This window comes from Uloborus diversus, chromosome 2 (assembly GCF_026930045.1).
Source record: "Uloborus diversus isolate 005 chromosome 2, Udiv.v.3.1, whole genome shotgun sequence".
NCBI classification, from domain to species: Eukaryota; Metazoa; Arthropoda; class Arachnida; order Araneae; family Uloboridae; genus Uloborus; species Uloborus diversus.
The window spans coordinates 23,971,616-23,989,931 of record NC_072732.1 but is presented as its reverse complement, the minus strand read 5'-3'; the positions used below and the strand labels follow the sequence as shown (position 1 = coordinate 23,989,931).

Below are 18,316 nucleotides of genomic sequence, written 5' to 3'. Positions count from 1 at the left end.
AGAACAAACATTATACCATAACACTTAAGTAAGTATTTTCCCAAATAGACCTTAGAAAATATTTTTATAGGGTAAGGCAATTAAAAAAAATCTAAGAATTTGTTTTTGCCTGATAAAGTGTAAGGAACTTGAAAGGTAAATAGTATTTTTTTTTAGGAAAGGAAAAGCAGAATTTTGAAAATTTAAGTTATTTAAAACTAATTTTTAGTGTTTAATGACAGCATTAACAAAAAAAAACTAAATTTAATTTAGTTAATGAATGAGTGAAATTTTTTTTATGCATCTTTCTTCTAAATGAATGTTAAAAAAAAATCATTAATTTTATGCTTACTTTGTGCAAATTGAGTCTTTTTGCAAATTTTTAATCACTTTATAGTTTTAGTAAACATTATATTAGTCATGTTGACTTGTATATTTTTCACGTATTCTGCATTTATTAACCTGATGACATTGTATTTTATAAAATTTGACACCATTAATTAGACTTGCATTTGTATAAAATGAATTAAAAATCCTTATCAAATTTTTGTAAATGAATGTTTGTTTTCTAAAAAATCATTCTTTATGGTTTAATAAGAGTAGTTAGTGGAGTCAATGCCAGAACAAGTTTTACTTGCTTTACTTTTGTAGGATCCTTACATTCTTTATTTTAGACGAATTGTAATATAATTGCTATTGACCGCAGATGTGTTTAAGTAATGTATTTGTATGAATTGTTTTGTATGCTCAGAAAATTCTTTGCTTAACACATAATAGTAGAGCTAAGCAGGGGAAAAAGGAAGATAATGCATTGCCATGCTAAGCGCAAATGTCGTATCTGCAATGGCGCTCAAAATGAGAAATTCACAATTAAAGTTTTACAACTTGTTTCTTTGATTTGTGACCTATCTTAATGTTCAACTCCCACTAGTCGTTTTGTAAATGATTGATCTAACCCACACAAGTGCATATTTTTTGTAAAAGTCTTTACATAAAATTAATGAATGTAGCTACGACAAATTCTCTCTTCAAAAACGTTCTCATATACTAGGTTAATTTCATCGTAAGTGACAATTACTAGTCATATTTAGGAGTATCAGCCTGGGCCCGAAGTGGGCTCAGGCTGTAGAACCGAAAATAAGTTTTGGGCTCGGACTCAAGCTAAGATATTCAATCGTCAATCTCCAAACAAATTCAAAGCAAATATACATTATCATGCAGTGAGAGAAAGAGAGAGAGACGAACATTTAAATCAGTTCAATCAATGGACATTTAACCAAAAAAGATAAATTGATTAATTAACCCTTATTAAAAAAAGTTTTTTTTGTGATTAATTTCATTATGTCATACAGTAATACATTTGAAGTGAGCAATTTGAGAAAATTAAGAAACTTCTGTTTATGAAGGATATTTAACATAACATTTTTCATTAACAGAGAGATTTAAAAAAAAAACATTTTTTACCAATTGCAGTTGCAGTAACCATACTTAGTTGTTACAGCAGAGACTGATATTTCATTAAATTATGTCAAACTGTAGAAGGCTCAAGTTTTGATACAAGAAAGCTTCCCTTGGGCTCGGATTTTGGTCCAAGACAATATCATCCAGGCTCGGGTGGCTCGATTACAAGTTTTCGGGCTCGGGTGGGTTTCGAACTCATCTCTAGTATCTGCACAGATATGACGATAATGGCTTAGTAAAACGCGCTCAATGTATGATTAAATAATACTGAAAACTTCTTTCTTTGGTCTTGCAGTCTTTGCTGTTGCTTTATTTTGTAAATAAAGGGTGTCCCAAAATTAACGCAAGATATGAATTTGCCACCACTTTTTGCCTGTAATTGTTGGCAGCCATGAAAAGAGCGCAATTTGTCAGCTGAGAGTTAAGCGTTAGTAAAAATGGTGTGTGTTATATGCTACTATACAGCTAGTGAAACAATTCAATTACTGCATGAGGTATTTCTTGGTCGTGTACTCTCTCCTTTCGGTGATCAGAATTGGTACCCTAGATCGTGTGATTTAACGTCATTTGATTTCTTCTTATGGGGTTAAGTCAAAGGTCTATGTCAATAAGCCCACAACCACCCGTGCATTACCGTGTTGCGATATCGAGCGCCAATAACAGTTCTGCTTCACCAGCCTCAACTTTCATTGAAATAATTGTTCAATAATAAAAACGCGTTATTGTGTGTGTATCATATCACGTTCCATTTTTAATAACCCTAAACGCTCAGCTGTCAAATTGTTCTTTTTTCACGGTTGCCAACAATTTACTGCAAAAATGGCGGAAAATTCAAATCTTGCATTAATTTTGGGACACCCTTTACAAATATAACACAATGTGTCTTCCGAAAATAAACACTATCTTCAACAGTTTTAGACTTTCAGAACTGCGTAAACCATAATATATTTCTGTTCTCTATATTTATTAACGGAGCATGTTGGTTAGTTTTGCCAGCCAGACGATAGTTAATAGTTTTAAAACAAAAATGGATGAATGGAATAAGTATGAAAGTTTATACAATCTCATTTACATTAGACAATAATTTTCTATTCATTCTGAGTGTGAAGATAGTTTTAACAGCAGATGATACTTTGGCAAAAAAAAAAATTGGCTGTAAGATGAAATGTTTTCTCCCTTTTTTTTTTGCAGAAAAGAATCAGATATTAATATTTTACGTGGATTTCAATTTTAAGATTGGGCATTGTAAATAATCATTTAAAAGGAAAAAGTTAAATATTTACACGAACCTTTAGGCAAGGTAGTATCAGTTTTTATTATTGCTCTATATCAACTATTCAATTAAAAGGTAAACTAAACTTTAGTACTCTGTTACAATGAACTGTTATATTATTAAATTCTGCGTTACTAAAGCATAAAAGTTGTATCTACATAAATACTAAAGGAAAAAAAGGGTAACTGCAGATACCACTTTAATGCTTAGAATTTTTCACTTACATTCAAATATCCTTAGCAAACTACAAATGTGCAGTTACTACTTTATTCCAAAAGCTTTTTTTAATATTTCGTATTTAATAATCACCAAAAACTTGAGATTTAGGTAAACTAAATTACTAATGACCACCCAATGACAATAACAATGACTCAGTTTTTATAAAATCTGCAAATACCACATCTGTACTTAGCACGACAGTGCAGTAGTATGCGTTTTTATGGGAATTGAAAAGCTGAATGCTAAAATTTAACCCTTATTTGTCTTGTGTTACAAACTAAATGACTAATGAAACTTTGAATCTTTTATAGTAAATGTTATAATCTATATTCTAATTTTTGCATCCCTAATTTATATTTTTGCTATTTTGAAACATGGTCTATTACTCGCTTGTTAATTGTATCTGAATGTGATTCAATATGTATTTAATAATTAGTTTTAAAAGAAAGCTCTGGTTTCCTGATATAATGCATTAAATTTGAATTCCAGCATTCAGACTCAAAGGCAGATGTTACAAGCCTAGCAAGAAGTGATAGCACAGGTTCAACACAATCAATGCAACATGGTGGATTGCCAGAGTTGTTACTTGGGCTGGCATACAATGGAACTACAGGCCGTCTTTCAGTGGAAATCAACAAGGGGAGTCATTTTCGGAATGTTTCGATGAATAGAGCTCCAGGTCAGTAAGGTTCTTATAACATAGTCAAGTTTTAATGACACATATAAGGCAGTGATTAATTTAGGAAATGTAATATTTGTTCATTTTGGAAATAAATGAATGTTACATTTCACAAATTCCTCATTTGGCATCCTCATTTGGAGTATGCTGTTCAGTTTTGGTCTCCTTATCATAAGAAAGATATTTCTGTGTTGGAAAGGGTTCAAAGAAGGGTTACTAGACTACAGTGGCGGATCCAGCCGATTGCTTTGGGAGGGGCCATCCGAAATTTTTGAACAAACTCCGAACTCCCCGCAGAAATTTTATTAAAATGAAGTTTTAAAAACTCAATTTTCGAGGCATCGAGACATTAGGTGACGAGGTGGATTTAGGAATCTCCCTCGAAAATGTTTCAAAATTTAAATTTCCGAGTAATTTTTGAAAATTAGGAAACTAAAAACGCATTTTGTCTATTTTTGATGATGTATGAAGAAAGGTCAGGTTTTGGGCGCTGGTCCCAAAATACTTTTTGAAAATAAAGCTTAGAAACCAAAATATTCTGTCATTATACATTGAGAAGTTAGACGAGGAGGAGTGCTCTTCCCTAACTCTTTAGCTGTCCAGCCTAAAAATGCATCTTTAGGTAACGTTTGCTTGCATTAAAGGAAGTGTGAAGGTGCTTAGAATCCTTCCTTCCTGGAAATATTTTGCCTTTGAGGCTCTAAAAATTCGATTTTTAACTATATTTATACATATTTTTGGAAGGGATGGTAGATTCGTGAGCTCCTCCAAAAACCTCCTTTTAAAGCTACCATCACGATATAAACTAGAGAGGGAGGGGTCCTATCGAAAATCGTTTGTAAATGAAGTCCCAAAAAATTTCATTTAAGTTGCTATTAAGCAAGTTAAGTGATATGTGCTGGATAAGTTAGTTTTCGTTGACATTTTTTCCAAATGTCAAGGCATTTGTGAAAACGCATGGGAAAAGGGGGTTCTCGTCCTAGTTTCGAAATTAAAACCATAAAAACGAAAATTTAGGCTCTCTTTGGTCTTGTGAACAATATGTATACTCTGAGAACAGCAGCATTTAGAGATTGTCCAAATGTCTGTAGTTGGAATCAAGAAATGATGTAAAAGATGGAGAAAATTTTTGGAAATAAAAGTTTTGCTTTAAGGATAAAATTTAACTCCCAAATAAGGCCTATACTTCATTTTCGGTAAAACACATGTGTTAAATTTTGTTATCTTCTCATAATATTTTTTCTTTTTTTTTTCTTAGAAAAATTCCTACAATCACACAAGGCTTTGGGAGGGGCCATGGACCCCATGGCCCCCCTCTAGATCCGCCCCTGCTAGACTAGTGAGGGGACATTCAGATTTAGATTATGATACCAGACTTAATAGGCTTAAAATGTATAGCCTGGAGCAAAGGAGAGTCAGAGGGGGCATGATTCACTTGTTTAAATTTATCAAAATGAAAGATGTTAGTGGGTTAAATTTTTGCACAGAAAGCAGGACGAGGGGTCATTGTTTTAAGCTATTCAAATCTCAGGCTAACCTGAAAATCAGGAAAAACTACTGCTTTAGTAGGGTCGTTGGCACTTGGAACAGCTTACAGGAAGAAATGGTAATGAGCAAGAGGGAGGACAGCTTTAAGAAGGCTATTGATCTTCATTGGGGACTAATAAACTGACGAAGACCACCCTAATGACTAATGGGCCCAGACCCTGTTGTTGGTTGTCACATTTGTATTTAAATATTCATCAACATCTAACGAATGCAATGTTGCGTTGCTATTGTAATTCAGTTTAGAAGAATATATTTCAATATTCTCCTTCGTATAAGAATATCCTCCATAACATTATTGCAAAGAATTTTACATCCCTATTAACAACCACCACCGTTCCTTCTGCCTATGGTCCACTTTCATGTTTTTACTCTCACTGGGCTTTTTTTTTTCCCTGGATGTACCTTTCATATAACTCTTAATGGTCCAAGGCATGCTCTCTTTCATCTACCGTATTTTCCTGCATATAATCCGCGGATTATCTGTTAAAAAAGGCAAAATTTATGAGGTGCAGATTATACGCTGCCTCGGATTATCTGTGATTTTCTTTTCTTAACACCAACGCATTGAACCTCAATATTTACAGTAGGATTCACACTCACCGATAGAGACCGTACGCCGACTGAATATTGTTTATTTTACAAAGCTTGCACGTTCTTTCTCGCTGCCTGCCTGTATGTTGGTTATTTTACATTGCTTGAATGTTCCTCTTATGCGATTCAGGCCATGTAAACAGGGTGTCCGCGCATATGGAAAGTCATGGAAAGTCATGGATTTCGAACATGATCGAAATTGGTCATGAAAAGTCATGGATTTCAGTGTAAAATGTCCAAAAGTCATGGAAACTGACTGTTGGTCATGGATTTCGCGCTCAGGACTATCGTATGTTTTCGCATTCCAGAGACTGGGGATTTTTTTTTCGTATCATAGCTTTTCTACAATGTTTAAAAAAACACACATAAACAGTAGAAATAGTAGTTTGAAGTTTCTATATTTAATGGTAAGCTTGCTTTTGTACATTGCAATTGAATAATTATACCGATCGTATTCAGATTTGTTACTAACTTATCTTTTGCCATGATGATTCTGGAATTGAGTATTTTGAAGTTTTTTTTTTCTGTTTAATGTATGAATGCATTTACTAAATTTGTATTTTACAATTTCACACTGCACTTTGGGGAGATAATGGGTTATTTTAGATTTTAAATGTTCTTAAATTCTCGTACTTATTTTTTGTCTCAATAAATTGTTGCATTTTTCATATACATATTTAGTTGAATATTTTTTGCTGCTTTTGTTTAGATTTATTTACATAGCTGAGATAAAAAGGATATTTTCCTAAAACAAAGTTATACTGCTTTATAGTCTCTATTTATATTTATGCGCAATTTTGATGTCATTGTCAAATGAAGTAACTTGCGTAAGTCATGGAAAGTCATGGATTTGAAGAACGTGAGTCATGGAAAGCTACGGGCAGAAGTCATGAAAAGTCAGGGAAAGTCATGGATTTCAAAACTCGAAAAGTAGCAGATACCCTGTGTAAAATAAGCAAGAATACAGTTAAATAGGAAGCCATTTGCACAAGAGTAAACTGTTTGCTCCATTGTCTTGACTCCTTGTTTTTCAAGTAATTAGCATACTATAATCAAGATTTCAAGAAGAAATCTTAATATTTTAGATTATATTGCAGATTAATTTTGATTATGCCTTTAAAGTTTTTAGTTTAGTTGCTCAAATGGTATGTTAAATATAAACTTTATTTTTTTACATCGTATTATCCGCGGATTATACGCCGCCACGGATTATACAAAGCTTTTTTTTCGCTTCAGGCTGATTTTAGGACCTGCGAATTATAGGCCGCCCGCGATTAATATGCAGGAAAATACGGTAGTTTAATTGGTTTGAATTTTTTGTTTTTACATTTTATCAAGTAGTTCATTAATTATCTAAAAACATACACAAATTCATTATGTTAATCCTGATTACAGTACAAAAATATGCAAGTTGGAAGAAAATGTTCTGCAATGAACTTCCAGCTGTGTGAAATTTTTTTTGTAGAACATATGCACACTTTACACAAATTTCTAATAAACACATAATAAAATGTGGTATTATTATGGATTTAACCCACAATTTAGTAGCATATACTCCTCTGTCCCAACTTTTAAAAGAAAAGGGAATTTTCTTTTTGAAAAGTCCCTTTCTTCTTCTGATCTATTTTAAATTCTTTGATGGTTTCATCCAAATAATCAACTGCTTCTTTTCTGTGGCAGAGCTCTTTGATCTATGATGTATATTTCACTCATTTTACTTTTGAGCTTATTACCTACAATACCCGACCACCTGATATCAGTTAATTTTCTAAAAATGTTCTGCACCCTTTTTGGATATGACAGAAGTTAGAGCTAGAGAAGTGTTAAAATGTTAACTTGAAAGTTAATGAGCATGAAACAAGCTATATGAAACACAGGCATGGAAATGAATTAAATCAAATGAAAGCAAAAAGTTTTGTTATTTTCACTTAAAATTGCATGATAATTTATTTTTATTTTGTGTACATTTTCAGATACATATGTTAAGTTATCTCTTGTGTCTTCAAATGGTCAGGAGATTGCTAGGAGTAAAACATCAGTTCGCAGAGGCCAACCCAATCCTTTGTTCAAAGAAACGTTTATATTTCAGGTAGGTAAAATACATTAGCTCATTGCACTCTAACAAACTAGTTTAACAAAATTTGTTAATGTTTTGAAAAATGTGTGATTAAAATAGCTTAAATTTAACAATTGGGTGGGGGGAGGGACAATTTATCATTTCTCTTGTATGAATTAAAAACTTTATGTGCCTTGTTAAAATAAATATGGTATTGTTAGACAAGGGTGAAAATTTTCTGTCTATTTGCAGATTTCTGGTTTTTTAAATTGGTTATTAGATAGAAAAAATGTACTCAACTGGATATTTTTAGCTTTTTTTCAATTCTATTTGCCCTGATCTTGACAACATTTTACAATGGATTTAAATGTTATAAATATTCTTTGGTTTTGCTTTGTGCTTCATTTTATAATCTTACAGATTTAGCAATTTTTATTGAATTCTTAAGTATTATTTTAAAAAATGTTTGGTTGATGTTAACAGCGATTTAAGATAACATTGAAAAATTGATGGCATAAACTCTAATCGTAATCTATGGAGGCTGTTTTGTTAAATTGTAAAACATACAAACAAAAAGTAATTAAGTAAATTGGTAATGTACACATCAATTGTTTTAACCTCCAGGTAGAAAATCTAGATCAAATATACCCTTCCTCACCTTTGATAATTATTTTTCCTGTCTTGGAGAATAATTTTTTGTTTTTTAGTTCTTACACAACTACCATTAACAATTTTATTTAAAAGTATATAGTAATGTATGTAGCTTGGTTTTATTTTTCAGAAATTGAAAGTAATTTGCTCTTTATTATTTAAGTTATATATATATATATATATATATATATATATATAGTCGAGCCCGCTTAATGTAATATCGGATAATAGAATATCCCGCTTAATGTAATAAAATTCTAATATACTACACCGTTGATTTATGTTATTTTTATCCCGGATAATGGAATATCCCGCTTATTAGAATAATTTTTCCTGGCAAATTGCCTATTCCATTAAGTAGGCTCGACTGTATATATATATATATATATATATATATATATATATATATATATATATATATATATATATATATATATATATATATATATATATATATATATATGCACACACACACAATAGAAGACCATTATAACGCACACCTCGGGACCAAAGCTTTTGCATTAGACAGGTTTTGGCGTTATATAGGTCGTTTCACAAATTTTGAAGCTAATATTCAGAATACATCTATAATAGCACTTCAGAATGGGTTTTATCTGCAATGAGTAGTAAAGCACTAATTATAGAATTAGTTATTCACAAATAAATATGTTTCACAATCAAAGGAAAGTGAATTATCCTGCTCTTCTGCTGGCTTCATAGCTTGCATAGCAGCTGCATTTTCAGAGCCATCTGGTATTTTCTTTTTACTGTGAAACTAATTTTCATTTAAAAGCTTTGAATTATGATGGGAAGATGAAAAACTGTCTCAAAATTAATGTACCTAACATTTTTTCTGTTTGCAAGGCAAAACAGAGGGATTTTTTAAACTTCAAAACCTATTGTTTACTTCGGAAAAGTTGTGCGGTTTATAGAGAATTGCGTAATATAGGTTGGTGTTATAAAGGTATTCTACTATATATATATATATATATATATACACACAATATATATATATATATATATATACACACACACACACACACCACATGCAATAATAAAACAACAAGCAGGCAAGCTTATAACATAGATAAATGACAGAGATGAAGCCAGTACTCTTCAGCAGTGGGAATTTCTTCCTATGGTCGAAAGACCAAAAAATTTATACTAAAACTAAATGTAGGATGTCCTGTTCCAAAAAAGCTGTCCCAATTGAAGTCTAAGTATTTTTCATAATTTTTAGCCGCATCATGATAATTAAGAATTTTGTTGGAAAAAGGGGGATTGAATTTGAAACTAAACATAATTTCAAGATCTTCAACTGGAAAAAATTCCAAGAGATTATTGTGAATTTTTGAGAGATGTAGATTGTTGAAAGATTTCTGTATATAAGAAGCTGAAAATGCAAAAACAGGATTTCTTATATTGAAACGAACCAACTTTATAGGTTAAAAGATCATAGCATAACAATTCAAAATGTGAATTTTTAAAGTTGTATTGAGGCAACAAATTTTTTAATTGTTTTACATATTTAAGTTTTTGGTGAAAAATAAAAATTCAGGATTACATTGGGCTAAACGCTCCACATGTGAAAAATGAAAGCAGATTTTTTGAACTAAGACCTAAAACTAAGTGCTGGGGTTTCGTCTCGCACATTAGAAGCCAGGCTATCAATGTCTCTTCACCGTACCGCCAGCAAAAAATCAAAAGTCTTACCTATGTGTCCAGGTGCAAATTCTAATCCATGATCATCAGTTCAATTTTCGTGCCAGTCGAGAAAAATAAAATTAAAACAAAACCAATCAAATGAATAAAAAATAAATAAAAGGTTCATCCAATAAAACAGGTCCAAGGACATTCCAGGCGGACCAAAAAACACATTTCATAAAACATTATCAACTGGAGTCCAGTCATATGATTTAAGTCAGTTTCCTCCAGAAAAATCATACAGGTGAACAGTTAGACGGTTACAGTGAAGTGAAGTGTTGGTTAAAGGCTATGCTAGAGAAAATAATATTTACGAGATTATTTGGGAAATGGTTTTCAAGTAGTATATATTTAAGTAGATTAATTTCTACTTACTTAATTCTTTAATAATGATGATGTATTATGAAATGTGTTTTTCGGTCGACCTAAAACGTCTTTAAACCTGTTTTATTGGATGATCCTTTTTCAACCCTGCATTAAGCTTAATTTTTGCATTTTGTTCTCAATATTGATTTGTGCTATTGTCCTAGATTTTGAATTTCATTCAATTGAAATTTATATTTTCTGTATTTTCTCTTTTGTTACTAAGATCCTCAGGAACCAGGTATAAAATGATGATAATGCATAAATTATGAAAAGATTATGATTTATCAAGAATAAAGAAATCACCTTAGTTAGAGAAAAGTAGGGTGCTTTATTTTGATTTCCATTTTGAAGTGGGAACGCTGAATAGGATTTTACAACATTGCATAATTAAAACTATCGTCCTGACATATTTCAAACCACATAAGCCTCAAACGATGAATGCGGAAAAGGAGTCAAACTTCAATTACTTGATTGCAGGTAGCCCTGTTTCAGTTGCCTGACGTGACCCTGATGATATCGGTCTACAACAAACGCAGTATGAAGCGGAAGGAGATGATTGGCTGGTTTTCCCTGGGTCTGAACAGCAGCGGAGATGAGGAACTGGCACACTGGAACGACATGCGAGAGAATCGTGGGGAGCAGGTGTGCCGCTGGCATGTACTTTTGGAAACTTAACATCCACTGGAGCATTGCCTTTTTTCTCCAGGAATTTTCTATTACACCCTACCAGCAGGTTTCTGAGAGCCTTACTGGTGCTCAACCCTGTCTCTTGTGTGTTGATGTTGAGGGGCACTTGAAGCTTTCTGCCATGAGGGCACTGTCACCCAGCCTACCACCATTTTCAAGCAGAACCTACCCCTATGTGTGCTTTTATGACACTACCGATTAATCTATCTTCCGCTCTCTAAGCACATTCCTTCTATCAAAATTCTCGTAAGAGCGAGTCTTGCTAGAGACTGAAGAGTTGTCTTTTCAATAACATCTTTTCTTACTTCATCTGTTGGTCTTTTTTTCCCCCTTCTATTTCTTGGCACTTGTTAAACTTGCAGTGTTTAGTATATTCACCTGTTCTGTGGTTGCCACTGAAATAATTGAAATGCACGATGCTCTCAATTTAACAGGTTGTTTTATTCATTTCTATGAGCTGTGAGTAACCAACATTTTTGCAAGCATGGCCATATTGATTAGTTCTTCAAACGATCTTCTAGTATTGAACCTTATTCCTCAGACATTAATAATTAGCCCTTAATTTAATTATGTTGTCTCAAAAGAAATTAATTTATGATTTATTTATTTTTTTTAAAAGAAAAAAGGACTAAAGACCCACGATAGTATAAAGACAAAACCATGGAAGAACCATGTTTATGGTTGACTGTTTGTTATGTTGCTTAGTGGTTAAAATTTAATCACATTTTACTATTCTTTGTGTTAAATGTTAAGTTGAAATCACAAGTGAAAAGTCGTATCTCAATTTTGATGAATTAATATTTAAGGGGCATTCAAATGAAACCTGGTCACTAGCCTAAATGAACAGTTACGATTTTATTAACTCAAAAATAGTTGCCAAAGCTGTTGACACTTTTATCCCATTGTGACACTACATGGTCAATTCCATTTTTGAAGAAGCTAGTAGGTTGCTATCGGATCCAGGACTAAACTCAGTCACACACTTTTTTGTCGTCTATCCTGATATTTGCAATATCCGGTGTGTCGTCTGCAAATGGCTTGTTTAAGAGGTCCAAAAACATGAAAGTCACACAGTGAAAGGTCTGCACGGTGAAAGGGTGCATGGGGGATGCTTCCCACCGAAACTACTGCAATGTCGTCTTCACCTCATTGGCCGTTTGTGGACGTCTTTGGACAACATTGCCTGGCCGTTTCGGCTTAATGGCTCGTCTAAGGCTCTGTAAAGTGGCTTGATAACGTTAGGCGTTGATGGTAGTTCTGCGTTTCAGGAACTCTGCAAGCAGTGGGCCCTTGTGGTCAGAAAGGACATGTTTCATAGTGGACGATAACTTGTATGACTATCTTCTCTTCGGCGTTAAACCACACTGTCACTCTGCAATATGAAGCGTTGCGCATGCGCCAGTCTCTCTACCAATAGATGGTATCTCCATACATGCAGTTACATGGCATCGTCCAACATCTAATGTGAAATTAGACGCACTGGCCTGGTTTCATTTGAATGAACCTTATAGTTTCAGTGTTAATATAGACTATGTGCAATAAGACACTTTTAATATGCATTTTTTCTTTTTATTATGTACTTATTGTGAGCTTATTTCAAAAGTTGTTATTGCCATCATTGATGCAATTAGTTTTATGTTGAATTGAAGTTAAAAGTAATCTTTGTATTTGATATTTAAAGTCTACTGATTCTTAACTTATTTCTTAAGATAAACAGTAATCTCAGTTCATGATTTTTATTCCAAACATTAATTATACTTCAAATATTATATACGTTATTTTATGCTTCTCGTTCATGGTTTTTTTTATTGGTATTTCATATGCAGGCACTATTTAATTTGTATTGCTTTTGGTTTTTCTTCATAAGAATTAACTTCTTTATAAGACACATATAATTGTTTCTTTTCATCATATTAGAGCAAAGTACACTATTTAAACTTAAGTTACATTAATTATTTTATTTTGAATATTATTTCAGTTTATTGCAATTGTCCTCTTTGAAGTATTATAGAATGAAATTCTGCTCTGTTTTAAGAGCATTATTTTCATTGAAAAGTTTTAATCAAATTTAGAGTTTAGAATAAAATGGAAGTCATCTGTCTTATTTAGTAGAGTCATTTCTTCATTAGTTAGATCTATTCAAAGCCTGAATTATTTCTACAAACATTAGAGTAAAATCTTAGGTTTAAAAAGGTTTCGAGTAAATATCTCTAACTATTTATCACCTTTCACTGGATAATCGTTAACCTACCTATATTTACTAATACCTTAGGCTTTAGAATTTCCATTTTCTAAAGAAAATAAAAAACAAGTATTCATAGGAATAATGCTTTCTTTGACCCAAACTTGAAATCTTAAATATAAAAAATTTTTCTTTCATTTTATCAGAAACTTTTGTATTGTGCATAGTACATAGAAGTGTACTACTGTAATTAATACAACTAATTAAAAAATAATGAAGCACTTCTGTTTTGGCTTCAAGTTTTACTTTAAATGAATATATACTGTATTTGAAAACGTGTATGTTGTTATTGTACTTGAAAATTTTATGAAGTTTGGCAAATATGAAGAGAGGTTTATTTAGAGTTTGTTTCAATATATTTTAAGACTTAGCTACACATGATTTTGCATCTGTTAAACTGAGAGGTCTGCTATGAACTATTGCATTTCAAATGTGATGTAAGCGGAATTGAAACAAACTTGTATGCTGATTTCAGCACTTAATGACTAAGTATTCTCAAGATTGAGTGGCAATCCTTTGTTTACGTTGGGTTACTGATTCAACATCATTTGAATGTTTTCCCTTATAACTAACTCTAAGTGTTGCTTTAAGATATGCATATTCAGTGTTACAGCTTTATACATGTTCAATTCTTTTTGAAGATGCATTTTAATCCATTGGACATTAGTAAGCATGAATGAACTGTGATGATGCGATTTTATCCATTTGTAAAATATTGTATTTTGTCACTTTTGTTAGGAAAAGGAACGCATTTGATAGTCATTATTTTTCCATGAATTATTGGGCTTCGTTTTTCATCCATAATGGAGAGGGTACTCGGTGTAAAAAAGATTTTTAGTGCGATGTTCATTTGTCTTGGACTTTATTTCTTTGCGAATTTTGTAATTTAAACTCGAGCAGTTAGTTACGATCCTTGAAAAATTTTGTCATTAAATGAAAGGGAAAAAAAAAATCACAACTGCCAATTCTTTTAACTTTTTATAAGAAATTTAATGTTTCTTTCAGAAAAAAAATATTGATGTTCATTGAGGATGCTTGTTTTACACCCCCCCCCCCCCCCATCAAAAAAAAGTAGAGGATTCTGAACAATTATAGTTGCTGTAGCATGTACTAGAAAATACCCATAATTGTATTACATTGTTCCACTTTTGTGACATGTTCCTTTGATGTTTTATATGTAAATATAGTTTTCTGAATTTAGACTAAGAATCATGTTAGTAAAAATATTACATATTGATTCATGAAGTTAAGTAAAGTATGCACCTTTGTGCAACGTTTTCATGATGCAATCAATGATAGCAGTTCAATGATGGAAACTAATAATCAACCTTCTTTTAAAACCAAGCTTGCATAGTTGAGCAATACACACCCGTTGTTATGCAACAAAAATTCTTTTAACTATTTACTGCATTCCGAGACTGCAGTTTCATCCTCATTTGGGGTTCAGCTTATTAGCTAAGCAATCACCATTGTTTTACGGGTGAGCTGTACAGGTTTGGAATATTGCTGAAGTGATGAATTAATTTTCGGGGGGACCCATCCACGGAATGGGGGGGGAGGGTCATGGTGCAGACTGTGCCATTGAAATTTTTAGGGGGGGGGGGGGTGTTTTGAGAGATATTTTTATTTTTTGGAAGGGGGGGTCTTTATAAAATATTTAGGGGTGCGCCTTTGCCCTTAGTGGGGGTGGGCACCCCTGTAATTTTAGCTACTACAGTAGAAGACCGTTATAACGCACACCTTGGGACCACAGCTTTTGCGTTATACAGGTTTCGGCATTATGTAGGCCATTTTACAAATTTTGAAACTAATATTCAGAATGTATATATTAGCACTTCAGAATGAGTTTTATCTGCAATGAGTATTAAAGCACTAATTATACAATTAATCATTTCCAAATAAATATGATTCACAATCAAAAGAAAGTGAAATGTCCTGCACTTCTAGCTCCATGGTTTGCATAACAGCTGCATTTTCAAGAGCCATCTGGTATTTTCTTTTACTGTGAATACTGATTTTCATTTTAAAAAGCTTTGAATTAAGATGGAAAGATGAAAAAGTGTTTCAAAATTTAATTTGCCTGACAGTTTTTATGTTTGCAAAGCAAAACAGGGGGAGTTTTTAAACTACAAAACCTATTGTTTACTTTTGAAAAGTGGTGCGGTTTATAGAGAATTGCGTTATATAGGTCAGCATTATAAAGGTATTCTACTGTAGTTTGAAGGTAATTTTGATTAGAGGTTTACTATTTCCAACACTGTTATCGCTATTTCAGGCTAATAATCCAAAATAAGAGTGAAACTGCAGCCTCTGGAACAAGCTGCTTGCTTGTAGTTCTGCCACGCTCAGGCTAAGGGGTGGTAACTCTCAGCTTACACTTTCAGCGGTGTTATGCAGCAATCAAGTATCACTTCTGCACAATTTTAAAATATCAGCACAGGCAGAAATAGTTAATTTTTTTTTTCTTGTGCAATCGTTTATTATAAACTTAAAACACAGCAATATGTTTGGACATTTGGTGAGTTGCGATTAAATCTGCCTTAATTTGATATCTGAAGTGAAAAAGATTCAAATAAAGTGTGCCCGCAGATTTTTTAAAAATTATGTACAAATTAGTATTGGCATTAAATACGTCATTCTTCAACAATGATGCCTCTCCCTTTGAAAAAAAAAATTAAACAAGATTGTATTCTTTTATTGACCTTGAAACATATTTTTTTTTTAAAAATAAGTTATGAAAATATTTTCATCATTGTGTGTGTTATTCATATTTGATAAATTATTTATCTAAAAGCAAATATTTTTGCGAAACAGTGAAGCAATTTGATAACTACCTAACATTTAGAATTTATAGTAAAGCAAAGTCAGAGATGAAGCAATATAGTACTAATGAGCAACAAGGAGCTTTAGTGTAATAAAAAGTATTATATTTGTTCTACATTTTTTGAAACCAGAGTTTATAATCATTTTCTGGTGAAAAATGTAAGATCTTATACAAGTTTTTAAGAATTAAACCAAAAAATTCAGGATCAATGAAGGTTCCAAAATTACGATTCTTATGTAATATGACTCCTTAAAATTCTTCAGATTTGCCAATTTAGTGGGCCTTTGTTGTCACTACGTTTCTTATTGGTGAGGCCCCAAACAGGATTAGTGTTGTTTAAAAGGCTCTGTGGCATAAAGGTATTAAATATCCTTTGAAAAAAAAGAACCATTGCAAAGATTCAACTTAAACTAAAATTAGATAAAAATATTTTGTAAAGGGTAATTGGCAGTTGTTTTAGCATTTAAATGTTGCATTTTGCTACTAAAATTCTTTGATATAACTTTCCTTTGGCTACTAATAAAGTAAATAAGCACCACTAATGATATACAAATTCATAGTAGAATAACCTTCATTTAAAAACTCATCTATTCATTAAAAAATGGTACATTAAAATGTGTTAAATTATATGGATTTTATTTAATAATCCTTACAAAAAATTATTTCATTGTGAATTGAAATTCGGATTTTTGGAAAAAAGTACTTCCTTTAGAAAAAACTTTCAAATATTGGTTAGTGATATTAGCACTTTGATTAAAATGAAGCTTCAGTGGAAATTATTATTTTTTATCTGAAGAAGTTTTAAATTTTTTTCTGTGCTTATTAAAAGTGGTCATTTAGTTGTAAAGGAGCAAAAATCCCCCCCCCCCCCCAAAAAAAAAAAAGAATAATGTTGAATAAAAGTTTTCTAGATGACACTTCAAAATTTGAAGTGCATGTTTTTGACATTCACAGTAAATAAATGTTATGACTTGTTAATGATAAACAAAGGCATCAACTTTTACAACACAGATGGGTATTCTACAGCAGTGCGTTCGCTTGTTTGAAATCTTTCAATTAATTGAAGCTATCGCTTAGTAATATTGAAGCCTTGTTGAATTGACTTTTGCTGGCATTAAACCCCATCTTAAAGGAGGGTTGGCATTCTGCCGGCAGAAACTAGTTTTTGCCGTGCCAGTGGCAGAAACTGGTTATAACCGGTAAAAACCGGCAAAAACTTAAAAGTGTCTTTAATAACTTAAGTAAGTACTAAATGATGTTTAAGTAAACAAAAAAGTTAAACTTCATTTCATCATTTTAAAAAATAAAATCCTATGCTAGTTCCCTTGATTTAGTTCGAAAAGGGAACTTTTCAATTGCAGCAGATGCTCGTAATATTTGGATTAATCTACCAAAGGATGAAAGACCATATCGTTGCTTAGGAAAGAGGAGTGACATACAGAATTAAACAGGCACTACTGATTGCAATTTGCTCGTTTATACGAATCATCTAAATTGCTTTTGATTGAAATTATCATGTGCTTCAAGAAGAAAGTGCCAAAACTTTACTTGCTAATATTAACGTCGATTTTGTACCTAATGTCACAGCTTTGCAAAACAAGTTGGCCCCATTTCTCAAAACTTATTTTTCCGGTCACGTTTTTCCCACTACCCCAGTTACTGCATGGTGGACCAGTTAGAAAAAATATACAATAGATGAAAGTTTCACGAATATTGCTTGTTCCTCGATGTATTGCCTGCTAGCTCTTCTGTTGCAAGCATATTCTAAAGTTTCTCATTTGTGCATATTAAATCCAGAAACTGTTTAGATTTTAGAAGCCACCTTTTCTAAGAGGCAAGTGCAGGATCCAAGCAATGTAACATTTGATTTTGAATTGTGATAATATTGTAATTCATTTGTGCTTTGGTTAGCAAATTAATATTTTTTCCATGCATTTCTATTGTTATGTTAATATTTTTATTTTTATTTTTTTGTCATTTTGTAAGTTTTTGCCAGTTTCTGACACAAATGTGGCAGAAAGTGGTTTTTGCCATAT

The 18,316-nt window shown here is 32.2% G+C and overlaps 1 protein-coding gene across 1 annotated transcript in view; it reads left to right on the top strand.

Moving 5' to 3' along the window:
• LOC129235123 (synaptotagmin-14-like) overlaps window positions 1-11,202 on the top strand; it is a 50,266-nt gene extending 39,064 nt beyond the window's left edge. The window contains exons 8-10 of the mRNA XM_054868811.1: window positions 3,422-3,611; window positions 7,724-7,839; window positions 11,005-11,202. Coding sequence (XP_054724786.1) covers window positions 3,422-3,611; window positions 7,724-7,839; window positions 11,005-11,202 — 504 coding nt within the window. The remainder of the gene's footprint in view (window positions 1-3,421; window positions 3,612-7,723; window positions 7,840-11,004) is intronic.
• The last annotated feature ends 7,114 nt before the right edge of the window (window positions 11,203-18,316 follow it).